Source organism: Lutjanus erythropterus, chromosome 15, assembly GCF_056507025.1.
Source record: "Lutjanus erythropterus isolate fLutEry1 chromosome 15, fLutEry1.hap2, whole genome shotgun sequence".
Classification (NCBI taxonomy): domain Eukaryota; kingdom Metazoa; phylum Chordata; class Actinopteri; order Lutjaniformes; family Lutjanidae; genus Lutjanus; species Lutjanus erythropterus.
In genome coordinates, this window is record NC_139331.1 from 25027927 (window position 1) to 25055005 (window position 27079).

General features: G+C 39.7%; 1 protein-coding gene across 2 annotated transcripts; it reads left to right on the plus strand.

The window, feature by feature from the left end:
• The first annotated feature begins 639 nt into the window (after positions 1 to 639).
• On the plus strand, positions 640 to 20206 carry ppp4r3a (protein phosphatase 4 regulatory subunit 3A). Of its 2 annotated transcripts, none has more exons than XM_084736815.1 (15): positions 640 to 1796; positions 3126 to 3181; positions 3280 to 3378; positions 3514 to 4131; positions 5931 to 6008; positions 6103 to 6219; positions 8685 to 8801; positions 8887 to 9018; positions 11326 to 11428; positions 11543 to 11701; positions 11845 to 12014; positions 13093 to 13235; positions 14616 to 14806; positions 16516 to 16727; positions 18989 to 20206. In XM_084736815.1, the coding sequence occupies exons 1-15, from the start codon at positions 1655 to 1657 to the stop codon at positions 19106 to 19108; spliced, it is 2457 nt and encodes an 818-aa protein (XP_084592941.1). In that variant the 5' UTR covers positions 640 to 1654; the 3' UTR covers positions 19109 to 20206. The 2 variants fall into 2 exon arrangements, with proteins under 2 accessions (XP_084592941.1, XP_084592942.1); XM_084736816.1 differs by having other exon boundaries at positions 13096 to 13235.
• Positions 20207 to 27079: the final 6873 nt, after the last annotated feature.

The following is a 27079-nucleotide window of genomic DNA, read 5'->3' on the forward strand; positions in this document are numbered from 1 at the left end:
TTTTGAATGCAGATAATTTATTTTTGAATGACATAAATATCTGCAGACTGACTGATCCATTAATTTATGTGATTTATTTTCCATATTTCATCTGTTATTACTGTTGTTACTATAGCCTTGCCCATCATCGTGATGTAAAATGCCTGTTTTTGTAAACATTTCATTTTGCATAGAATCTAATTTCAACTATCCCTGTTGCTGTTCTCTTTGATTTGAACAAAATAAAGTAATAATGTTTTCTGACTGGTGTCCACTCTTGCATATAGGAGGAATACATTTTCCTTTTCATTCAGTATCTCTATCAAAATTGTTGGTCAACTTGACAACTCTGTGGATCCAAGTATGTGACAAATGTTTGGACTACTTGTTGAATATGATGCAAAGTGGCTGTGTGGTAAGTTACAGAAAAAGGTATGGGGGGGAATTATGTTGAATGTTGCTGGAGCCTCTCGGCCATAGACAGTGTAATAATAATATATTGTCTGTGTTATTATGAATGGTAATTTTTTATTATTATTGTTACTATACTGTGGTCTTTGCGAGTCATTTCTGCTGATCAGCAGTAGAAATAAAATTCGTGGGGTTTTGTGTTACTGTCTCTTTAAATGTGGCGGGCTGCCCTGTTGTTGCTGTGCTGGAAACCCCGTACTGACTCTGAAGGGACCCAAGATGGCTGAATACTCACGGGGGGGCAGTTAGCAATTATCTGAGCAAGACGTCGGGAATGAATGGCAAATAGCGTTATAATGTAAAGCGTAACCTTGAAGTAATTACACGACTACAGTTTGTTGGTTTGCATAATTTTTGGGATGCATGAATACCAGTAAGGAGAGAGTGGTCTCTCCGCGGCCCCGAGCCAGAACATGGCGGAACACTTGGGAAGAAATAGCAGCTAACGCTAGCTAGCTGGCGTATTATTCAGACACAATTAGAAACATTGGTCCAAGGTTTAACACGGTGTCTGCGGTCCGCAAGTTCGAAATAATGTTATCGGTGCACAGCTCGGGTCATTTTGCTTCAAAGGGTTGTTTAATATTGAATATGTTGAGCGTAGGCAGTTAGCGTACTAGCTAGCTAGTTAACTCGTTAGGTTTGCTAGCTAACGTAACTGGCAAACGTTGCCCGAAAGCGTACACACTGTTCTAATAAGAAGGTTTAGTGTTTTGGGAGCCAGACATCGTAACGGTGGGGCTTTTTCTGAATACCCCTCTCTCTGCTGTGTGTTAGGACTTAACAATGTCTGCCAGCCCTTGTTTTGTAGATTAACATGTTAGCTAACGTCAATGCCCTCCGCACTGTATATTAGACTTTCGTTAGCTTGCTACAATGGTCTGTAAGCTCATTTTGTGTGGCGTGTTGCCTATAACCCTGGAAATAAGTTTCAAGGCAGCTCTTTAAAATAATCAGGTATTGTAGTTGAAACTGCAGTATCGCTCGGGAAATTTTCCTGGATACTCGTCCAGGTGTTCCACTTTTAAGCTCCTTCAAAGAACTATTAGCCTGGTTGACCCCTACTTAAGTTAGTATTGCCTTGTAGAAGTGAGCAGGTGTGCAAAAAGTGAATTGAAGTTGTGGCGTTACTAGGTGAAGCAGACACCCTGTAAAAGCCAAGAAGGTCCGGGAGGGGGGAAACCGGTTACAACTACCTGCCAGGATGACGGACACTCGTCGACGAGTCAAAGTCTATACCCTCAATGAGGACAGACAGTGGGATGATCGTGGGACCGGGCACGTCTCCTCAGGCTATGTGGAGCGTTTGAGAGGCACATCTCTACTGGTGCGAGCAGAGAGTGATGGTAAGGTCATAGGAATGGCATATGTCAACTTATAGATCACCAGCAACGTGTTTGCCACTGTTAGAGCTGCTCAGCAATTGCTTTATATCATATGTGTGCACTTCAGTCTAGAGCTGCAACAGTAAGTCACTTAATCGATTAGTTGTCAGCTATCTTTCATGATTTTGATAACCGGTTAATCGTTTTCTGTCATTCTGTGAGAAAAAAAGATGTCCAAAATCTAATGTGTCAGCTTCCCAAATGTGATTATATTCTGTTTTCTTGATCATCTTTGACAATAAATTCAATGTATTTTGGTCAATTTGGGAAACAATGATCAACATTTTAACAGACACAGATTAACACAAATTAATCAATAATAAAATTGGTTGTTAGTTGCAGCCTTACACCAATCACACAACTTGGACTCAAGTGACAAATTTATTGAAAAAACACTTGTAACTTGGCTTGAGCCTTTTTTTACCTTCCCCCAAACCCAAAGATTTAAAAGTATGTTACTTAAAACTTGTTCTACTGATCAGGTAACTTCCTGACATTTCCTGATTCAACTAATGTTATTGCTATTCAGTCCCAGCAAGCTGACACTTAGTTCCCGACATCCAGTTTGCTTGAACTAGGGCAGAATGCTATGGTAAAAGAAATCTGTTGCGATTGTAATGAGATTCACAATTATTGGAAATGACCATTTCTACATGACAATCTTTATTTGCACCCGTGTGACCCTTCAATGATAAGCAGTTATGGATAATAAATGAATGAACAAAAAAAAAACAAAACGATTGAAATCATGGTGATGTGACATTTGTTGGGGTCTGTATCAAACAAACATATTTTCTTATATCAGGAGAACAAGATTTGTAGGCCAGGACATCTCTGCAGCACCATATTACTTCATTGTATTGTTGTTGTATCAACCATTTGTGTCTGTCAATTTGAATATTGCACTTGACCATATAGCAATTGCTATATTTTGATTGTGCCGCCCTAGTTTGAACAATCAGACAACGTTCAGTCAATTTGCAGGCCAGAGCCATAAAGCCCAACATTATATTACTGAATTCCAGTTGGAAAAATGACACCAACTATAATTTACGTGTGAAAGGACTTTGGACTCAGTGCAAAGACTTGAGGCTTAGTTGTGACTTGCAAAACAATTACTTGTTCCCACCTCTGCTGTATGTAAACAGTACCTTCCATCCTGACTTATTTCAACCAGCTGTATCAGTTGGAATCATGGATGTAACCCCCACTTGTATGTAGCAAACAGCCTTACTTATTGCCCTCCTCGTGAAAGTCATTTTGACAACACCTTTGTTTTTAACCTGACAGGTTCCTTACTGCTGGAGTCCAAAATCAATCCAAACACAGCCTACCAGAAACAACAGGTCAGCACATACAGCATTGTGCACTATACTCATGTAGAATGTGTATTTTCCTTCTCTGTGTACTGATTGTAAATTTACTTTGTTTTTATTTTGGAAAGGATACATTGATAGTATGGTCAGAGGCTGAAAATTATGATCTGGCACTCAGCTTCCAGGAGAAGGCTGGCTGTGATGAGATCTGGGAGAAAATATGCCAGGTAACTGTACTGTGTGGGTGTATGTTTGTCTGTGCCGTCTGCGTATGTATTTGATATCAAGTGTGTTTGGGTGTTCCTAGTGATAGTTTATGTTGCTTACTGTTACATCACTAATTTCTTTGTCTGATTATTAAGGTGCAGGGAAAGGACCCATCAGTGGACATCACCCAGGATGTGGTGGACGAATCTGAGGAAGAGCGCTTTGACGACATGTCGTCCCCAGGTCTAGAGTTACCACCATGTGAACTGAACCGCTTGGAGGACCTGGCTGAGCTGGTGGCCTCCTCGCTCCCATCCCCACTGCGGCGCGAGAAACTGGCGCTGGCCGTGGAGAACGAGGGATACATTCGCAAGCTCCTGGAGCTGTTCCGCGTATGTGAGGATTTGGAGAACAGAGAGGGACTGCACCACATGTATGAAATCATCAAAGGCATCTTTCTCCTCAATCGCACTGCACTCTTTGAGGTTATGTTCTCTGACGAGTGCATCATGGACGTCATTGGTTGTCTGGAGTTTGACCCAGCACTCCCGCAGCCACGGCGGCATCGGGAGTTTCTAACTAAGACAGCCCGCTTTAAGGAGGTGATCCCCATCTCTGACCCTGAACTGCGTCAGAAAATACACCAGACGTATCGGGTGCAGTATATTCAGGACATGGTGCTGCCCACACCCTCTGTTTTTGAGGAAAACATGTTGTCCACCCTGCACTCCTTCATCTTTTTCAACAAGGTGGAGATTGTGGGCATGCTACAGGTGAGACAGGCAGACATGTATTGTAACATTTGACAATGAAGTATATTTGTTAGTATTTTTAAATTGGTCTGAGTCGGAAAAAAGGTTGAATTTAACCACTTTATTTTGAATTTAGGGGGATGGTTCACCCCAAAAATAGATTTCAGTACATTTTCTCTTACCTGTAGTGCTATCTGTTCATTTAGATTGTTTTGATGTGTGGTGATATCAGCTGTGGAGAGTTCTGTCTTCTCTCAAATATAATAGAACTAGATGGCACCTGGCTTGTGGTCTTAAAATCAACCAAAAAAAAAAAAAAGCATTTGTGTCTTTCTAGAAATCATGACACACTGACACGATAATGCACAGACCTTGTTATTTTGAGTAACCAGGCTGAGATTTCTGGAAAAGAGACACTGTTCTTGAAGTGATTTTTTTTTTTTTTCTGTCAATTTTTGGAGAGAAGGCAGACATCTCTGTGTGCGATATCTCTAAATCTCTGCAAGTCACACCAAAACTATTACGAATTAGATAAATAACACTACAGGTAAGAGGGTTTTTTCCTCCTGCTTTATTTATCCAGGAATATATATACAAAGGGAAAAAAACTAGGAAACTGCCATGCTGGTGAGCTCATCTGTCATTTTTTATTAACAATTTCCTGTCTGTCTGCACCAGTTTTCTCACTCCACACTGTTTCTGTTGTTGTGTCACATATTGATGGTGCAAGTAAACAAGACACCTGTTAAATGACTGGCTGTTTGCCTGTCATGCTCCATTATCAAGAGATTTGATAGGCTGTTTGAGCCAGGATATATTTGCTACGTGCTTTAATGACAGTTTGTATTTAATGCTTTTAAATGACACTATTCAGAATTTGAATGGACATTTTTTTTTATTCCTATTGGTGAAATATAATTGCAGATACATATCACTACTGTAGTATTATTTAAGTAGTACTATTTTTAAGTAGTATGTGTGTGTGCTCCATTTTTTTGACTTCATTGCGAAAGCAAATCTTCCAAAATGCATGACCTTCAGACAAACTGTCATAATATCTAACATCAAAATGCACACATGAGAATATATTTTAAATTGGTGTTCTTTCTGTGAGGACAGGAAATAACAGTAATTGTAGGATTGTACAAAGGTTTTATTTTTGGCTGATTGTGCTTTACCCTGTCTGAGTTTGTCTGCTAGTCTTTTATGGTCATGTGATCTTTGTGTTTTTGTACTGTGTCAACTCAGCAGTGTTTATGTATGGGTATCTCCATAGAGATGGAGAAGTGTTGTGTAAATCAGTTATGCTGCGCTAGAGGAAAACTGAAACTGGCTCGCTGTTGACTCTGGTACACTGTGCTGAGTGAAATTTTGAAGTCAAACACTACTGATATGGACCTTTTCTTCCTCACTTATCTTGAGGCAGTCATGCAAAGCCAAAATGAACAGACCAAGCGTTGTATTCATTTCAACCAACACCAGATATTCTGGATCACAGATATTAGTGAATGGGTCTGGATTGTCAATATAAAAAACATTCAGGAAGTTTTCTTTAATGCTGACTACAATAGTTCTAAACAGTGAACAAAAATATCTGTATTTCTGGTTGTGAATTGAAGCTAAAGAGGTGCTTATAATGACAAATTGTGTCACACTGAATTCAGAATCAGTTGGTAAGAACATTGGATGTAATTTATGTTTCATAGCTATTTGTACTGTTAAAGTATAGATAAATGTGAGGGTCAAGGGTGATTTATTTTTCCATATCCTGATTTGTTGATTCTCAACTCCTCTTATCTCCACTTCCCTTTTGATGTCAGGATGATGAGAAGTTCCTGACAGACCTCTTTGCACAGCTAACAGACGAGGCTACAGATGACGACAAAAGACATGAACTGGTACGCCAGACTGTCATCAGAAATTATTTATCGAACACTGTTCTTATTTTTTTTTTCCTTGTTTCATAGACCTGTGTCAATTTCTTCCGTACAGGTGAATTTCCTAAAGGAATTCTGTGCATTCTCACAAACGTTACAACCTCAAAACAGAGACGCCTTCTTCAAGACATTGTCAAACATGGGCATTCTACCTGCACTAGAGGTCATACTGGTGAGTGCCCCGATCTTATATAAACTGGAATGATGTTCACTGGCCAAGTTTGCTCAGACATGCAAGGAATTTGTCTCTTTGTGTCCGTGGCTTTGGTAGTGGGGTGACCTTATTTGCAAGTATAAAGGAATGTGCTTTGATAAATTGGACAATTGGACAACAACGGAGACAAGCCAATATGTTCGATGAAGATGATATTAGGATGTTGGCAGTGCGTTCATATAACTGTGTATCTATTCCATACAAAGTTATTTAGTTGCCATTGATTGTTCACACCTCAAGAACACCTTGTTGAAAGGGGAGAATCAGACTCTCGTTCCTGTGGTATTAAATTACAGTATGTTGAGACTGAGGAGGCAGATTTATGAACAGTATTTTTTGCAGCTTTTGTTCAAGTGAATGACAAAAGGATAGTTTGGATTTTTTGATGTGGGGTTATATGATATACTTATATCCTGTTAGTTTGTTTGTTTGTGTTGTTGTGAGACTTCATTGAATTAAAAAGAAAGGTCATTATTAATTTAAGTGGCTAAAATACTTTTTGTTCATGACCCTGTTCACAGCAGCACATTGCTTAGCTTCTGTGCTGGTACCCCTCTCTGCTTCTCCAAACTGGGTTTGTGCCCACCACCATCTGCTGTTGCTCCTTAACTGAATATCAATAAGTACCTCCCATCCCGTGCTTTGGCCTCTTGTTAAAGGGTATTTTAGCTTTTTCTAAGGACCATGATGCAGCATTTTTTTTTTTGAAAAAGCAAATTAAGTCATATTACAAGGCACCAAAGTAAATCAGATGTTGTTTTTTTCTGTATAATGTTAAACCTTGAAGCTTACCATATATTTAGCATACATAGTTGAGTACACACAAAAATAAACAACCATCAGGGTGGCTGCTGCAGGTTGCCCTGGTGTGATTGGGTAGAAGTGTAGAGAGGAGCATCTGATCGATTTGGGTTATAGTGCAGCTGAATTCTCGTCCTCAACACTTATTTGAACTGCTGCATCTAATCATACGTGGTTATATTATCTGTGTGGAGAGATCAGCTGTTGGCCACACCGAAATCCTTTTTCAGATATGTACAGGTCGAGGTGGTAATGCCACATTTGTGAGCAGTTTTGTATGGATGGAAATTTCAGGCTGCAATGTGTAGAGTGTAGGGGTTGGAGGTAGAGTTGATTATTAGATGTACTGTGATTCTCTGTTGAAAGATTATGAATGGATGCAGAAAAGTCATACATTTCTCCACATAATGAGTGCCTGTAACAATTTAGACAGGGTGGTATGTGCTTTGGATGGTGAAACCTAACAGATGTAAATGTGCATGTTGTGCTCATGTTTAAACTACGTTACTTCCTTGGTGTTTTGTGAGGATAGTTGAGTGTGAGCAGCTGTAGACACAGTGAGAAACAGAAAAAATTTTCATGCATCGGTAGTTGTTTTATAATTGCATCTTAGCCCTCTGACTCAGAATTAAATCCTAAGTTGCTAGTAAGTTCTCACCCCTGGTTTTGTGGCTGTGTGTGGTGGTAGTGGTGAGTTCACATGTATACCACTTTTCATTCAAGGGCAACATGACTAACTGGTAAAGCGACGTGGTGACAGACCAACTCCATTCACTCTCAGATGTCATGTGTAGACAGGGATTGTGTAACATGGTGAACACAAAGAGGTTTGGCTTGATTTACCGCTGATTCAGTTTTGACTTACAGAGCTGAGTTGGGTACCTTTCCAAAAAAAAAAAAAAAAAACCTCAAACAAAACAACAGTATTTTAAACATTATCAGTAACAGTATATTAAAACACCCAAACACTGCGAGTGCATCACAACTGTCACAGTCTGCATTTTCTCAGAAACTTCTTCATCACAATCGCACCATTGCACCTCTTTTTATGTTAGGTTAAACTGAGCAGTTTTTAGTTTGACACCTTCACTCCCAATTTTGTCTGCACATCAGTGACTGCAGGAGAATGAACAAGAAGAATGGATTTGATACAAGGGGACAGATCAGACAGCCAAATACACTTTGGTCTCTGACAAAATAAACTAGCAGGTTTTCCAACTTCAAGGCAGCCCATGAACATGCAATTAGTTGTTTTAGTACCCTACAGTACAATCACATAAAATAATAAAATTGGAAGACATAAGCCCTTGAATTTCAGTGGAAATGCATAAATTTATGATCATATATGTCAAGATATGTGGACTTGTTACATACAATACATGAACACCTTGGCACATACAGACATTTGTGAGAGTAATATCTGCTTCCCGTATCCTTCCTGTTCCCACACACCCTGAGAAAAATGGAAAGGAATTCACTGTTAAAGTGAAAGTCAGTGTAGTTGTGGGCTGTTTTTGATTATTACTCTTGTTTCCATGCAGTTTTTAAGATAAACTAAGACTTGGATTTCTTAGGGGATATTTACAATCCACTGACAAATATAATGTGTTCTTATGAAACAGGGAATGGATGACGTTCAGGTGCGTGGGGCAGCCACAGATATCTTCTCTTATCTTGTGGAGTACAACCCCTCCATGGTACGAGAGTTCGTTATGCAGGAGTCTCAGCAGAATGATGATGTGAGTATATGAACAAAGTCAGACAGAAATTTATCACACAGGTAGATATGAGGATGTTACTAATGATTATTTCTTTGCCTTCCAGGACATCCTCCTGATCAACCTGATCATAGAACACATGATCTGTGATACAGACCCAGAGCTAGGTGGAGCAGTGCAGCTGATGGGCCTACTACGGACTCTGGTGGACCCTGAGAACATGCTGGCTACTGCAAATGTGAGTTTGCATGCTACTCCCAAACATGTCAGTTTATACAGACAGTCATTTACCAGTGAAATGTTAGAACCTTTTCTGTGAGAAGTGGAGATGCTGCTTACAGTTCTCTTCAAACTGGATCAAGCAGAAACACCTTCATGGTCCTTCAGTTATGCTGTGAAAGATTTTTTTCTCACAAGGAGGAGAGAGGCCAAGAGAGACTCCCTAAAAAATTGGTATTTCACATGTATGGCTGTGTTTTTGCTGGATGTAGCAGTGCACAGTTCAGCGAGCACTGTGACCGTCTCAACCTCTGTGTTGAGTACAGGCATACCATATGAGATCTGTTTATTTAAGGCATATCTGTATATAGGTAAACAGACTAAACTATTCTGTAGTCTGACTCATCGGATGCACATTACCAGTATAAGTCTCCCATGGGTTTCTTGGTTTCTGGCAGCATCCGCTGTCTACACTTTCAAAGTCCCCGGGAAACAATAACAACCTCAAAGGTGCAACCTACACACTGAAAATGGCAAATTAGCCCCTGGGACGCTAATGGTACAAACGTAAACAAGCTTGCAGCTGTTACCTTTTCTTTTGCAGTGATGTAGTCATTTTAATGCCACAGCTTTCCTCCTGGCGTGCATGCATTCAACCCTTGATATTACTTTACTGTAGCACAGTCGTTGCATCCTAGGCTTAATGCTGCTCAAGACGTTTGTGTTCAGCTTAAAGAAATGAAAGAAGGGAGGGCATTTTTTCCCTTACAGCAGAATGTGCTTATGTGATGCCAGACCCTTCTCCAGACCAGAGTGCTGTGGAGGCGGGTCTGGCTGTGCGAAACTATGTGCCTCCCCCCAGGTTACAGTTAGGCTAGCTTATCCAAAAAGGGATGAGATGACCCAATGCGAGCCAATGAATATTACGCATCAGACACACAACACTCAAAACACAAGGCGTCACCCCAACTCCGATACCAAGTTTTAGGGCGTCTGTAGCCAAGTGTTAGGAGCAAACGGAGGTAGTGTTCTAAATATGGCACAGTGCCACATTCATTTTTAAATGTGCAGAAGAAAAAAATGTGGTCTCTGTGAGTATATTGGATGTTGGAGTACAAATACAATGGTGGTATCAGGAAAAATAAACATCCATACCAGAAAGCTGGATTTTCTTGCTAATCAAGTTACTCTTGATTAGCACTACCCAGTGCCAGCAGTATAACAGGTTGGGTCAGAGCTCTACACCTCACCATTTATCTATATGCCTAGGGTACTGTATATGGTAGCCATATTTTCACACCACCAAGGGCTCTGAAAGAGCCTATGACTCATGGGCTAGCAACAGCCTTGACAATGACACATTAATTGATTGACACACATACAGACAAATCAGTGTTGAATTCAGAAGCATGGAGCATTGTGTATGTTATTTATAGTCATACTGGGTTAGGTCAGTAGTTCTTTAAATGTAGGGTGGCCCCACAGGTGACACAGAGAGCCTCTACAGGTGGAGTGTGGATAACCAGGGTAAAATATGGAGGGAAACTGGGTTGAATGTCCTAGTTGAATGAATATGATTAATGTAGAGAACATAAACAAGAGTTTGCTCATTGACAGTTACTGAACTGGTGCATAAAATATTCATGGTTTGATTATTATTATCTATCTAGCTGTTGGCCACACTGAAATCCTTTTTCAAATATGTGCAGGTCGAGCTGATAATGCCACATTGGTGAGCAGTTTTGTATGGATGGAAATTTCACCATAATGATGTTGTTGTTAAACATCCTTAGCTCTACAGATTCAAAAAAAGAATAATAGGTAGGCTGCAATGTGTAGAGTGTAGGGGTTGGAGGTAGAGTTGATTATTAGATGCACTGCAATTCTCTGTTGAAAGATTATGAATGGATGCAGAAAAGTCAATAATTGGAAAGCTAAACCCCAGTTCTCCTCATTATGATTTTGTAACAATTTTGTAAGACCAGGCTGTCTGGAAAAAATGGAGTGAAACTAAGTTGAATGAATATGATCAGTGTAGAAAAAAATAACAAGAGTTTGCTGTTGCTATTTCTGACTTTTATTTCACTAAAATTCAGCTTGGATCCTTTTTTATCAGTTGCTTCCCCTTTCCTTGTTAATGATTGCTCAGAGTTGTGGGGTGTGATCTTTTCTTGGCTTCAGAAGTGGAACATGGCATAAAAAGTTTGAGAACTACTGGGTTAGGCAATATTGAGTGGGCCAGAGCATAGTAGTATAAAAACATTAACTGCAAAAGATATCAAAGATGTGTTACTCAGCAAAAAATGTTTGTTTTTTTCCACTTCAGAAAACAGAAAAGACAGAGTTCCTGAGCTTCTTCTACAAGCACTGTATGCACGTCCTCTCAGCTCCACTACTGGCCAACACCACAGAGGAAAAACCGAGCAAAGGTATTGCTTACCTGTGATGTATGTGTGTACCCACGTGTGTTGGTTTTGTGAATGTGCCATTGAAGTGAATGCACAAGTATTTTCTGTGTCTTACTGCCTCCATTCTTCTTGTAGATGATTTTCAAACATCCCAGTTGCTGGCCTTGATTCTGGAACTGCTGACATTCTGTGTTGAGCACCACACCTACCACATCAAGAACTACATCATCAACAAGGACATTCTCAGGAGGGTACTGGTGCTCACCGCCTCTCAGCATGCCTTCCTGGCACTATGTAAGTTACATAACGACAGCAAGATCTTCAGTTCTTTGAACCTGTCAAATCAGACACAATGTTAAAAGTTTTCTGACTGATTTTGAATACAGATCAGTTAGTTTGAGCTTAATATTCATGCTTATCTTTCTTCGTCTGTCCAGGTGCCCTGCGCTTCATGCGGAGGATCATTGGTCTGAAGGATGAATTTTACAATCGCTACATCATGAGAAACTTTCTCTTTGAGCCCGTCATTAAGGCGTTCCTCAACAACGGCTCACGCTACAATCTCATGAACTCAGCCATCATTGAGATGTTTGAGTATGTCCGTGTGGTGAGTGTTTCTTCTGTGCTTTCGTGTCATTTCTCATTCTGTTGTTGAACATTTACATTGATTAAATTTTCACTTTCCCCCAAACAGTTGAGATGGCTGCTGTGCCCTTTTTCTGTGTAATAGATCAACAAAACCTGGAAATATTAAAGAAAATATTTCACATATGATGATGTCTGGCACTGAATTTTGAGTGGTGCCCTTTTTGTTAACAACATTTAACTGACAGTTAGGCCACAGAGCTGTAGAAACTGGCAGTTCACCATCAGCCTCCTCTTGCCTTATGCTGGTTTTGGTTTAAGAAGTTGGAAAAAAGTAATGCTTCTGTTCTGCTTAGTGCGTTGTTCTTTTTTAATACATACATACATATATATATATATATATATATATATATATATATATATATATATATATATATATATATATATATATATATATATATATATATATATATATATATATGTATATATACACATATATATATATATATATTTGACTTTCTTTCCTGTTCTGTTGCTTGTCTCCTCTGAGTTGAGCAGCTTGTCAAACCAGTACAGACCTGTCCTACAGCATCACAATGCTGGTGTATGGCTTACTGGAGTACATCCACTGATGCACTGAGGACACTTCAGTTGCTCAGTTGACAGAATACTTGTCCCAGTCAGTTGTGGGTTGTTTTTTCACTTTTCCATTTGAGCAAGTGATTAGGTAAATTATCAGCCAGGCAGTCATTTTATACACCTTAAAAGTCCATATCATTTTAGATTTGATTGAGTTTACACTGATTATAAATATAAGTTGACTTTCGATGAATTTTTGATGAAGTTTCTGATCAGAGCTGTGAAATAAAGCATTATTTGTTGATCATACAGTATTTTATTGATTCATTTTAACTTGTTTGGTGTGTTCTCCCCTGTTCTCTATTTCTCTCCCTTGCTTCATGCTCCACTCTTCATTCTTCCTCTGCTGTGCCTCTCTCCTGAACTCTTAACAACTCGTCTTACCTCTCTGTACCTTTTCCATCAATTTCCTACTCTACTGGGTCTCTACACTCCTCTCTCTCCCCTCCCATTGCTCCCAGGAGGATGTGAAATCTCTCACAGCTCATATAGTAGAGAACTACTGGAAGGCTCTGGAGGATGTGGACTACGTCCAAACGTTCAAGGGCCTGAAGCTGCGGTATGAACAGCAGCGAGAGAGACAAGACAACCCCAAACTGGACAGGTGAGAAAACCAAGGCTGCACCACTTCTACAACTATGACACTCTCAGTAATGAAGAGAATCATAATAACAAGTGAGTCTGTGAGTGTTTCTCACAATAAATAAACAAAATTAAAGTCAGTGTGTCAGATATTCAGGTTGATAAGCTGCTTAAATTACCATTGCATTTACCAGTAACAGCTGAGATTGCGCAATGTGTCACTTGCTCATATATGACTGACTGAAGCACACAGTCAAATCAGAAAATGAAACTGTGCAGAGCGCATCACTTAGGACCAGTATTATGTTGATGTAACAGCTGTTTCCTTTTTTGAAACTTCACTTTGCTCCTTTGATTTTTCCTCTTGTTATTTTCTGCAACTTTCAGGAACAGTTTGTGTTTATTATATAGCATATTTTTGTTTATAAACACGCAACAGCTTGCATCGTTCTGTTTATACAGATGACCATTTAAACATTTCACATTCTTGTGGTTTACAATGGAAATAGTGTACCAACAGCTGCATTATATCATACCTCTCTATTTGTTGCTGGTACAGATCACCCCCAGGGTTCGACACCCATGTGAACTGTGGACTAAATTTAACCATCATAGTGCGAACAGTACAGTTATACTGTTACTGTTTCTTGTCAACGTAATAATTCCTGAAATCTCAATGCAAAGTTGAGGTAAAAAAGATGTGTGCTGTGCTTATCTGTGGTTTGAAAGTCATGGTTTTCCCCTACGTAAAATCCTGTAGGCTGTGACTACAGGTATTTTCAGTGGGAAACTTAGCAGGCTCATCACCCTGGAATTAGATCATGAGATTATGATGTTAAATGCAATATAACTTAAATGACTGCTGCTTTCCCTATGACTCACACGCCCCTCACCACAGCAGCTGAGGTATCTCACTCTCTCTCTCACTCTCTCTCTCTCTCTGACACAGAGTTCCTTAACCCATTTATTGTTTCCTTTTTTCCCTGATCTGATATGTTCAATTATTACTGTAGAAAGGTGGCTCAGTTGCTAGAGTGTTCGTCCCATTTACTGAGGCAGTGAGTCCTCTGCAGTGGCTGTGGGTTTGACTCCCACCTATGGACCTGTGCTGTGTGTCGTTCCTCTATTCTCTCCCCACTTTCCTGTCGTATTTTCAGCTGTCCTATGATTTAAAAGCGCAAAAGCCAAAAAATTGGTATTAAAAAACTTAACTGTAGAAATTTACAGTGTAGCATGCATAGATATCGCTCAATGACAGATGTCAAGAGTTGTCACTTACATTAAGTGCAAAATGCTCTTTAAGGGGGAAGCTGTTTGAAGGAACACTGTCTGAGATGTTCTATGTAAATATATGTGCATGTTGTGTTTTTTTCACTGCTAAACTGTGTGTTATCCTCTCCAGCATGCGCTCCATCCTGAGGAACCACCGCTTCCGTCGTGATGCAAGAACACTGGAGGATGAAGAGGAGATGTGGTTCAACACAGATGAGGATGACCTCGAGGATGGTGAAGCTGTAGTTCCTCCCTCTGACAAGATGAAGACGGAGGAAGACCTCATGGAACCTATAAGCAAGTTCATGGAGAGAAAGAAATGTATGTATGATAAAGCAGCATTTTCCATTCTTAGTAGACAACTTTGGGTTGAAACTGGTGCATTTGGAGAGAATCACATGTTGTTATTTTTTAAGACGATACTGCCACATCTCTGAGTGCGAGAGTCTGCCGAAGTATGTGTGACATAAATCCCGTCATCAGAGGGTGTATGTACACGAATGTGAGACATGTCCTCCAAGTGGACTCGGTGGTTGTCTGCGTGATGTATGTGTCCATAGCCTTGGTGCATGTATCAGTCTTGAAGTATAGAAGAAGCTTTACAAGACAAAATATTTGCTCTAATGGTGGTTAATCACAGATCGTTTTGAAAATGAGAATTTTCTAACTTGTTATGCAATTTAAAACCTGCAACCTTACAATTTCAAAATATGAGGCTGCACTTTTATCTAATATCTAATATCTTTACAGTATTGGACTGGTCAAATTTTTTTTACAGCTGTTTAGGTATCAAAATTTGGTATTGACTGCAAATAAATGAATGAAAGTATTGAAGCAATTCAATCAGTACCATACGAGTGCAGAACTTTGTCAGCCAGCCCTAGAGAAGGACCAAGGAGGGATACTTTCAGGACAAGACATGTCATCTGTGCTGCTTTTGTATGTTTGCTTTGTCATTCCCTGGTGGGGGGAAAAAAAGACAACCTAATGAGGATATGAATAAAGCCAAAGCTCTTATAAAATTAAATTTGGCACTTGTTGCAGGCAAGAAAGCAGATTTGTAAACAAAACAACTGTGTGATTAGAGTGACTCACTGTGCTGGATTGCTGCCAGACTCTCTTTGAACTTCCCAGAGGTCGCAGAGTTTTATTTAGTGGCCCCAAATAGTCATCTGCAATTAGTCAATATGACAGTTAAATAGACAAACTTTTTACATGTTATTTGCTCAATACTTTGTTTTACTGCTGCAGCTGCATGATGAATGCCCAGTGCATATGGTTATTATGTTTTTACAATTAAATGTACCTCCACACCTGAAAGTTACATGCAGTCCAGGTACTTCCAGTCAAGTGTCTGCTTATTATAATACCATATGCAAAAAAAACTGTGGTTGCATGTATTGGCTTAATTTGACATGGCTGTACCTGAATACTCAGCCACTCAAGCCCTTTTAACACTGATTTGGCAGAAACACTGAAGGAATGTTGCCTCTGTCAGTAACTTCCACAACCCTTTGCTCCTTCTTCATACACATGTGCTGCTTGGGGTGACTCTGATTCGATGCATCCACTTGAAATTGTGTATTTAACTGATTTCTTATTTCCTATAAATTATTCACAATAAAATCCCCTGTTATTTTGTTGTCAAAAATTGTTATTATGAAGCAGCAAAATCAGATGTCGGATTTCCATTAGCAGTAACTTAACCCTGGGGATGTGTGCCATTAATGCACTTAGTGGACAATTAAACTTTGCCTCTCTAGCTAGTCAGCACCAGCAATACTGGTAGGTTAACCATTTATCAATTTTTTATTGATGTACAATGTCAGTTAACTGTTGCCTCTCAGATGTTTAAGTTGTTAGTTGAGATGGGACCTTTTCTAGAAATACAGTCACTTGTTAGGTTGAACACACTCACAATAGGGGATTGGGTCTTGTACAAGCATATTGTGGTTAAAAGATATATTTTGTTTACTCGTGGAGAAATAAAAATGATCATTTCTTGTCCACCTCTCCCGCCGTACCTCCAGTGAAAGACCCAGAGGACAAAGAAGTACTGGGGAAGTCAAGCTTATCGGGCAGGCAGAACCCCAGCTTCAAGCTCGCCTTCTCTGGCTCCACAAAAACCAGCCTCTCCAGCCCTCCTTCATCTGCCTCATTGAACCCAGGGTCTCCGGGATCGCCGGGTTCTCCGGGCTCAGTGGCGCGGAGCTCACCCTCCACCACAACTGTAACCACAAAGGTAACCATGAATGTCAGCACGTTGATGGTGTGGCTCTTAAGCTTGACCTGTTCTCTGTGAAGAAAGTCCAATCATTGAGGACAAAGCCTAAAGTTATTTTACACAATGTCTGCTCTTTATCAAATGCTACTTAACTGAAAGGAAGGAAGACTTTTGTGAAAATTGTGCTTTAACTATGAATCTTCACACTCAGACTGTCAATTTTCACACAACTCCCACCATCCTTGTTGTGTATTACAAAGAATGGTCATCACCGCCAGTGTGTCACTGGACAGAATTTGTATGTGTTAGCTTTATTTAGACAGATGGAAAATGGAGGTTGAGGTCTACAGGTCAAGTCAGTTTTAAAATGAGTTTATTTACAAAAGATGTGATGAGACATAATACTCACACAATTTGAGACAGTTGGTTAAGCATCAACGGGTGTTTTTAGTTTGTTGAAAATTTTCCCAGAATTGATACATTTCTGCAGCAGAGAGATGGTCGTGGTAGAGTTGTGAAGAGAAACAGAATAACAAAGTTTTCAACAAAACAGAGCTGCAATATTATAGTTGTCCATTTATTTAATTTGTTGGTCTACCAGCTGGTTTGTAGTATTATCCCAACCAGAATGTACTTTTAAGTGTCTGACTAGTAGGTCAGGATGACTGTTTCTTTTATGCATCTGCATTGGTGACAACTGTGGCCAGATGCTACTGATATGCCTGTAAATTTACAGTGGGAGTCACTGTGCATTTTTTACTGGCCATTCTGTCTGACACTACAGAGTCACCATAGTTGATAAGTAAGATGTCATGACATGCCAGTGCTAATAGCTCTGTGCTATTAACTATTAAACATTTTAAAAGTACCAAAACAAAACCAACAAATAACTCTGGCTTAATAGAGTGTTACAGGAAACATTGTATTAAGCTTGAAAATATTAAACTTACATGTATTATAGTGCTTTACTGAGTGTGTCTGGACAACCAGGCGGAGTAGAGGGCAGAGCTGCTTGCCAACAGACAACTGCTTAGTGCCATGGAGCTCTGGAGGAGAGAGCTGGTTAAAGAGCTGCAATTTCTTGAGGAATAAACACGCAGAGTTCTGTTCTGATCTGATGTACTTTAATTTGTATACTGATGTACAGAGAGGGGAAGAAGAAGAGAGACTATAGTAAAGTAACAGAAAGAACGGGAATCTCATGAGTGTGGTACTTAGTCAGATGCTGAACTGAATACAGACATACACCCTTGGTACTCCGTGAGGAGAAAATTCCTTTCACTTTCTGTGTGAATGCACCAATATTGACCAACTACAAATACAGAATGTTGGGAAATTCTCATACCGAAGTGTTTTGAACCAAGAAAAGTACCTACATTTCTGTAGACTTCTGTATACTGTGCAACACTAATTACTCTAATAACAACTAATAAATGTCACACAAATGTCTAATAATATTAAGAGATGACAAGGTCAAAGGTCGGCTTCACTGCAATATTTTTTAGCATCAGCAGTGTTCAGCTCAGTCCTCTGTGTGGTAACTGGTACGTGTCCCAGTGGTGGCACACTAACTCCCTCTGGTGGTATGCAAAGGAATGTCATTTTTTTAATGAAATAAAATAATTTAAAAACATGTAATACTATCAGAACACTACAAAATTTCTATGGAAATCCAGAAGAAATCAGATTAATAAAATGAGTATCAGCCTGTTATGTAGTCATGGTTATAGCGTGCACATACGTCATCCATTTGCTAGTTACTAGCTAGCAGAGGTAAAATCAAGAGAATGAAAATTAATGCTTCAGAAGCATTGTAATTGGCTCCAATTGGGATGAGTGCAGTTTAGGAGGAGAATATTTTGAGCAGCTGTGTTGAAGTGGATGAAAGTGAACCAAGCACAAGAAGTAGTGGCTACTTATGAGGCACCAGTGAAGTGTTAACTAAACCTGCTCGCACCAAACGACGTGAAACACTTAGGTGATATTTGGAGAGCTCAGCATTTTCTGATGTGGTACGTGGCATAATAAGTTTGAGAAACCCTGCGCTATATTGTATAAAAAATAGTCCCCAAGTAAACACAATATGTTTCTCACTGGAAATGATTCGCTAGATTCACACATCAAAAAATAAACTTAATACATCTTATTAAATTCCTTCAAAGTCTTCTCTATACGTGTTATGAGTCTTGACAGACATGGATGGAAACTAACTTGACAGGTTTGTGGAAGCATACAACCACAAGGTGTTAATTCTATTTTTTTTCCTCTCTTCTCTTCAGGGTTTAGTGGGACTGGTGGACTATCCTGATGATGATGACGAGGAGGAAGAAGAGGAGGAGGATGGTGAGAGTAAAGAGGACCCTCTGCCACCTTCGAAGAAGTCCAAACTGAGCTCTTAAAGAAGCTCCGCTGTCTCGGCTTGGTGCTCCGCTCAGACAGTTTCAGCGCATAGACTTCACACGGGAATGATCAAACTTGTAAACAAATTGAATGAATGAAAGCCGCCACTCGCCGTCAGCGGGCGGCCAACAGAGGAGCGGACTGTGAACGGATACGAAGCCTCCTCAGACTAGCCCACTTCATACAAGTGCCAATCAGGAAACCAGGAGTGACAGACCGTCTGAAAAGTGGATCAGACGTGTGACAGTTGGGGGAGAAAAGATCACGCTCAGCAGACTCGGACTGTATGAGGCCGGTTTGAGTTTGGTGATTTAGCAACTGGAGGAAAAAAGACCACATACAAAAAAAACACACACGTACACGCAGAGTGAAATCCCAGAGAGCTCACGGGCTCGGACCATAACCCACTGCCCCCCCGCCCCCCCACTCAGGGAAGGACATCACAGCGGCCCAGACGGGTCGGCCAATTCAGACCCAGAACCACCACTCGCACCCCCATCCCCTCCTCCTCCTCAGAATTCACCTTCCTCCTCGTTTCTTTCTACTTCTTTTCTCCTCTGCTCTTTCTCCCTCTCTTTGTCTGTTGCTTTTTGTCTTTTTTTTTTTTTCCTTTTTTTTTTTTTAAGTTAGTATATAGGACCAGACGGGAGGCAGCATGTGGCAAAGAGCTGTCCTTGTTGTCGTTTGATGATGTCATCAGTGTCGTCGTCGTTCCTCAGCGGACGTTTCTTTCTCTGAAGAGAAAAAAAAGCCAGCAGTTTCTTCATTATTTTCTTTTTGTTCTCTATTTGTCTCTCGATCTTTTCTCCTGTTTTTTGTAAATGACAAACAAAAAAGACCTGCCTTTAAATGTTCAGGACGTTTTCAGTCACACTTGAACAGGTTTTTAAAGACCTCAGTAGGTGAGCTAGTTTTACCCTTTTTGCCCTTTGAAACTGCAGATTTTTTGGAGAATTTGTAATCCCGTCTTGATTAAAGATTGAGTGGAATTCTAGATGTGATGAATTTTGTCATATCTTCTCATTTTTTTCCTTTTACATGAGTGTACACTTAGTTGTTAAGAATATTTGGGACCATTAAAATGATCTTTGCTGTAAGATGTCCTAATAACTCAAGTGTTTCCTTGCTGCATTGTGCTGTTATACTGACCAGTTTGGTATTTCTCAACACCACAGGAATTTGTCCTTATATCTGTAGCACAGACAGTTCTGTTGGCTTCAACATGGTTCCACCAGATATTAACAGGCCACTCCACACTCTGAACAATAGGGCTGGGTATTGTTTAAAAAATTTCTGATACATTTAGCGATGCCTGTACCTATATGGTATAGTCACACTACTGGCAATATTAACCCAGAAACTGACATCTGACACTTGTCACCATGTGTCGGATGTGAGTCGCTGCAAAGTTGAGCTGGTCTCAACTTCTTTCAGTGCTCCAATTATATAGTGACGAGTTAACCAATTGTATGTCTTTGTTTTGTCTACTTCAGTGTCCCATCACTCCTTGATTCCTGTACTGTGTAAACAAAAGAAGAGAAACTTACTCTCACCGTCAGCCAGTTCAGTTTTATTTTGCCATACCAGTTTTTCAAATGATGACATTAAAAAAGAAAACATTCAGCTTGACGATCCACATTTGCTGACTCTACACCCAAGCGCTCATTGACATCGAGCATTTAAGCAGCGCTTCACCGGCGACTCACCGACAATGTAGCTGACCACATTTGGCCATTTTGTAGCTGCATCATCTGTAGTGTGAACACGTGATACTGATACCAATAGAGTCGTTCCTCTTTTTTTCTACTTAATTTGACGCCCATCATGTGAAATGAAACTTTGCTGAAATAATCCTGCATTTTATGCAGTGCAGCCATTTGGGGTGTAACAATACTAAGAATCCATATGAGTCCACCATATGATATTTATCTTGGTATTAAGAAAAAGAAAAATGACAACTTGAAAAAAGAAATTCTTTATTAAATAAGAGATCTGATGCATACAGCATTTTTAGTTAGTACATTTTTTTTCCCTTGTCACTTAAAGTACTTCTGCTTTGCTTCTTTAATAAAAATAAAAGTAGTCAGCCATGACCCGAGCATGTGCAAAATATTGACATGAGCTTTCTTTGGCAATGAAGGTTTAAATTATGTTTGTACAACTGCAAAACAAAAACAATGCAGCAGTATAAAATAACCATGTACTAGCATGGTAGATATGATCACAGGTATTGAGACACTTTATTGCAATATTCTGATATATTTGATGTATTGTTACATCCCTAATAGCCGTACTGTGGAAAGTTTGGTGTGATGCTGGTCAGCAGACTGCGCTCGACTTCACCACAACACAGACTGTATGTGGGGTTCAACAGTGCTGTTTTTTTTCCACCTTTGTCTAAAGTCTAAAATCCAAAAATATTCTGTTTAATATGATAAGCAAAAAAAAAAAGAGCATGAAATCTCCATTTTTGAGAGACAGAAAACAGCATTTTCTGCCATATTTACATGAAAGTGTACTTTGATTACTTGATTATCTTTTTATCTATAAATACTTTTTAGTTAGATTAACTTGCCTGTACTGATACCCAGCCCTAATACAGTTTAAAGAAAAAACATTTTGACTATCTGAAGTTTTAGTGAACATGCCAGTTATTTCTTAAAACACACTGTGTGACACCATGTAGACTACAAAATGTATGGTCAGTTCTTTTACACTAGGACAAACAAGATTTGACTTTTATTTCACACTTATGTTGGTGTTCATCCAGGAATCAAAGCACTGCTATAAAACTGTGAAAAGTAGATTTAATTCTACATTTAGTGCTTCATTTTATTGGTGAACCTCAGTTGCTGATGCCTTTATGATCCACCAGGTGGCAGCCTTAGTCCATAACAGACCTGATGAAAGAGGCACATAACCTGACCTCATGGGTCATGTTGTCTGTACTTTGAAAACAGTTACAGTAAACATGTTTGTGACGCTGTCCTTTTGGGAAAATGTAGATAAACACTACTTGAGAGTGTGTTGCCCATAGTACTGGCCATTAAATAGCTGCTATTTCTGTACAGCCGAATGAACGGTGTCTTTTGATCGGTGGACAGGCTGATCCTGCATATGACGGCATCACTATCATTTTCCAACGATCTATTGTAACTATCATTTTCAAAGCAGGGATGTTGTATAAAATTTAAGTAAAAACAAAATGCAATAATTCACTAATACATTTCAACCTATACTCAACTGAGAGTAGCACAAAGACGGAATGAAGATGATCATGTTAATGTTTAAACTGATAAACTTGATGCCTGCAACATCTTCCAAAAAAGCTGGGACAAGGAAAACGGAAGACAAAAAGGTAGCAGAATGCCCAAAAAAACACCTGTTTCGAACAATCGACAGGTAAATGAAAGGGGTGAGGTTCATCACTGTGAAAAACAGAGAGGTCAAATAGTCCAACAATTAAGGAGCAACATTTCTCAGCACACAACTGCAAGAAATTCAGGGATTTCACCATCTATAATCTATAATCTCATTAAAGGATTCACCTTTAAGGGGCCAAGGCTGAAAACCAACACTGAATGCCTATGACCTTTGACCCCTCAGGTGGCACCGCCTTAAAAATAGCATTGAAAAACATCTGCATCCACAAAATGCCTGTTTCTACTTTGTACATTGAGCCATATATCAACTATATCCATAAACGCCCCTGACTTCTCTGGTGTTGGACGGACACAAAGTGGAACAGTGGGGTGTGACCTGAGGAGTCCACATTTCAGATCGTTGTTGGACATCATGCATGTCATGTCCTCTGGCCTAAAGAGGAAAAGGACCATCCAGATCGTCACCAGCGCTAACTTCAAAAGCAAGCATCTGTGATGGTTTGGGGGTTGTGTTAGTGCTGATGGCATCATGGCTGAAAGGTACATACAGCTGTTGGTGCAACATACGGTGCCATCCAGATGTCTTTTCGGAGATGTTGATGCTTATTTCAGCAAGAACAACGCCAAGACACATTCTGCACGCGTTACAACAGCGTGCCTTTACAGTAAAAGAGTTCAGGTACTGGACTGGACCATCTCCCACTGAAAACACAAAACATGATAACATAGAGCCGAGACCGTTGAGCACTTGAGGTCATACAGCAAGCAACAGGGGAAGAGAGCTGCACTTTTAAAAAATTCAACAATTAGTGTCCTCAGTTGCCAGACGCTTGTTTAGTGTTCAAAGAAAGGGTGATGTAACACAGTGGTAAACAGTCTCCTGCTCCAGCTATTTTTTCAGATTCAGAATGAGTGTACATTTCCAAAAAACTATCAGTTTAAACAATAAATATCTTTGCACCAAATTAAATTGAATAGAGGTTGAAACGTTTTTGCGACTCATTGCATTCTGTTTGTATTTTACGTTTTGCACAATGTCCCAGCTTTTTTGGGTCATAATTACTGTTATTCAGGCTGAGAAAAGGTAGAGTTAATCTATTCCTGCCATTCTGTACTTTGAGTAAGATAACTAAAAGTCACAGCACCCTGGTAGACTTTAAAGTGTCCTCTTTTTTTATGAGCAGTGAAACTAGTTTAGGAAAATTGTCAGCACCTCCCAGCGTATGTGGTCACCTCAGTGGGAGTTTGAGTACGACTCAAAAACAAACAGCATCAGGGCCACCAAGGAGTGACTGTGTTGTCCCTCCAAGTGCATTGTGGCCTTCAAACATTGCTTATTAATTAAAACCCAACAGAAGAGGATCACTCGGTGCTCAGCGTGCAGCGAGGGCCGTCACACAACGCCTATTAAAGCCCCCATTCACATGAAAGCCATCTCCAGACAACGGCAGCTTTTCAGGAGCAGCCCTCCCTGCCAGCCTCTGTTTGCTCCTCAGCAGGAGCGTGGCAGAGTGTGTGTGTGTGTGTGTGTGATCTCCTCTGCTCCTGGTGCCAGCCACCGCTCCTCCACCAGAATGCCGGCTCCACTTCTTCCAGTGCCAAGGCGCTCACCCGGCTCTGCCCGCCTGTATGTCTGCCAGACTGAAGAGTCCCCATCGGTGACACTGCTGTCCAGCGTCCTGCTGGGCCAATGAAAAGCCCCTTTGACAGCTCTCTTGATTGGCTCGGCTCCCTCAGCATCCAGGCTGCCAGTTATCAGCTCTCTCTGGATTGATCACATCAGGACACATCTAACAGTCGTCCATGACGATGCGCTGCTGACAACCAGGGTTTCTGCTGGTCCTTGAAATGTCTAAAATCTACTCATCTGAATTTTAGCCCTAAAATATCAACTTTAGTCTCACTTTTAAATTTCTTTTTTGGAAAAGTTGCATTCATCATGCTGTCACAACTATAAAACAAAAACGTCCTGAAGAGGAAAAGGACCATCCAGGTTGTTACCAGCGCTAACTTCAAAAGCCAGCAGCTGTGATGGTATGGGGGCGTGTCAGTGCTCTTGGCATCATGGGTAACTGTCACATCTGTGACATGATGGCTGCAGTACCCATGATGGCATGACAGTTACCCCATTAACGCTGAAAGGCTCATACAGGTTTTGGAGGTGTCTTTTTCAGAAACACCCCTGCTTATTTCACTGGCCTTCAAGTCGTACATCAAGCAAGAACAAAAAAGAATTTTACTTTATATATATGCTCCTGTCCCAACTTTCTTTGAACGTGTTGCAGGCATCAAAGTCAGTTTGAACAATCAACATATTGTCTTTGTGCTATATTCAACTGAATAAAAGGATTTGCAAATGATTGTGTTCTGTTTTTATTTACATTTCACACAGCGTCCCGTTTTTTGGAATATAGGTTGTTCTTTTTTTGCCAGTATAGATGTGAAACAGGTCTTAAATTGCTTCTTAAATGTAACTTGTTGAAACCTGCAGAAACCCTGGCCAACGTTGTGCTGTGTCGGGGTTAAGTCGTATCCATATTTTCATGAGATGCAGCCATAATTGCACGCTGCAAGCCAGGGTGAAACTAGGAATTATCCTGCCGCCATCCTCCCCAACACTTTGAGTAAACTCAAACACACCTCCAAATGTTTCAGAGATACTCCCCGGTCGACACACAGTGGTTTGAAACAGCAGTCAGTTGTTTAAAGTTTTTCTAAGAAGGACAATCTATTTTTTAGGTCAGTGGTTCCCAAACTTTTTTTTTTTTTATATCAAGGACCCCTGAACTTCCACAAATTATATCACAGACCTACACTTGACCAAACCCCTGACTAAAACAGTCAAACGCAATCTACTCATGCTTTTACAGTCAATAGCTCCAGACAAAGTGTGTATACTGACTGAAAAATAAAACTACACTAAATTTATAATATATAGTACCTGAAGTCCACTAAAGACAGTTAGTCTAGTCCCTCCTAAGGTTTGGGGGAACTTGAAAAATAACTTCCCCAGAATGGACAAAACTTTAGATCAACTTTTATGTGGTTTTTCTGCACGAGTGTCACATTATTTTCCAAATGATGCTTTTTCCAAACTGTCAACTACCTACCTACATAGACCAAGAAAGTCTATGATCACTTTATAAGATAAAATATATGTTTTTTGTGTGATATTCCTCACAAAAAAAGCAGTGTCCAGCTGTAGCTGGTTCTAGTTCGAGACCCAGTACAGAAGAATGAGATATGAATCCAAATGTATGTAGAAGAACTGTGTATTTTCTTCTTTCTCACCCCATTAATCATCCCATGACCACCCAGATTGATCTTGTGACCCTTTGTGAGGGGCCTGGACCCCTCACTGGATTAAACTGTGTATACAGCAAAACTGCCTCCACCTTTAGCATTATTGATGTTATTTATCATATCAGTCACAATGGGCCAGTTTTCTGCAAATGAAGCACTTTGAAATTTAGCTGATAGTACTTAAATCTGTACTTTTACTTTGTAGGGCTTAGTATGTTTACATTGTTTTATTGATACTTCTTTCTTTTAAATACTTTTGAATACTTTCGGTCAAGAAGTAAGTTGTTTTTGACCTTACAGCATAAGACACTGTTCCCCAACTCGTGAGGCCTTCTTGATTTTAAAATTGGTCCGAAAAGTTCTGAAAAATATGAACAGTAGGCCTGTATCTTGGTATTTCATCCATTTCTGTGAAGAAATCTAAATTAAATTGTCATTTTTAAATTTTTAAGATATTTAAGAGAGATATTTTAGAGTTATTTTAAGATAAAAAATGTAAAAAAAAATCTCAGAGGATAGGAGCACAGTGAAGACCTGAACACAAGCTATATACAAATTAAGACAAGCTAACAGAACAAGTGTCAGAGAGGAAAACACTGAATTTGTCAAAAACAAGTTCCCGTTTTATCAGTTATTTTATTGATAACAATGTGATAACAATTATAGCACATCACATAAATCAAATAACCAAGAAAATAATAAACAGATAAATAAGAAAAAATATATTAAAAGCTCCTCAAAATATCTGGAAACCTCATGTCTGATCTAATATTCACAGGAAATAATCTGTTCACCCAAATTCACCAAACTTTTTACACAAACTTCTTACAGTTATTGTGTTCAGTATTTGGGTTTATTGTACAATTTGTTAGCTGTTCTGTTCGGTCAGCTTACTCAGTGTTAGACAAGTGGTCAATTAAGGGAAAAGTTTGGGAACCACTGATTTAAAAAGTCCCAGACCTCTGAATTTTAATCGCGTATTTATTGTAATTAAGAGCAGGTATGTCCTTTCTTGATAAGTTGTTTTGTTTATAAGTATTAAAAGTCAATGTTTATTTGCAATGCACAGTAAGTTACACACGACAGGCTGCAGGGGGCGATAGAGACCACCACTGTAGATAAACTGCAGAATATCAATTAAACAAATAAGTAATACTGATTGAAATGCGGCTGCAGTTGGACCACAAACTTTTAGCTGCTAACTGTTTGTAAAGTGACTTTAACAGATCAAAGCGGAAGAAAAACGACAACACAAGTGATCTATTATATTAATCCCATGTAATC

What these genes read in the sequence shown, in the direction of transcription:
- ppp4r3a (XM_084736815.1), top strand. Translation starts at nt 1,655, where the DNA reads ATGACGGACACTCGTCGACGAGTCAAAGTCTATACCCTCAATGAGGAC. An exon ending in GGTGCGAGCAGAGAGTGATG is followed by an intron (nt 1,797 to 3,125) that starts GTAAGGTCATAG and finishes TTAACCTGACAG; the next exon opens with GTTCCTTACTGCTGGAGTCC. An exon ending in CTGCACTAGAGGTCATACTG is followed by an intron (nt 6,220 to 8,684) that starts GTGAGTGCCCCG and finishes CTTATGAAACAG; the next exon opens with GGAATGGATGACGTTCAGGT.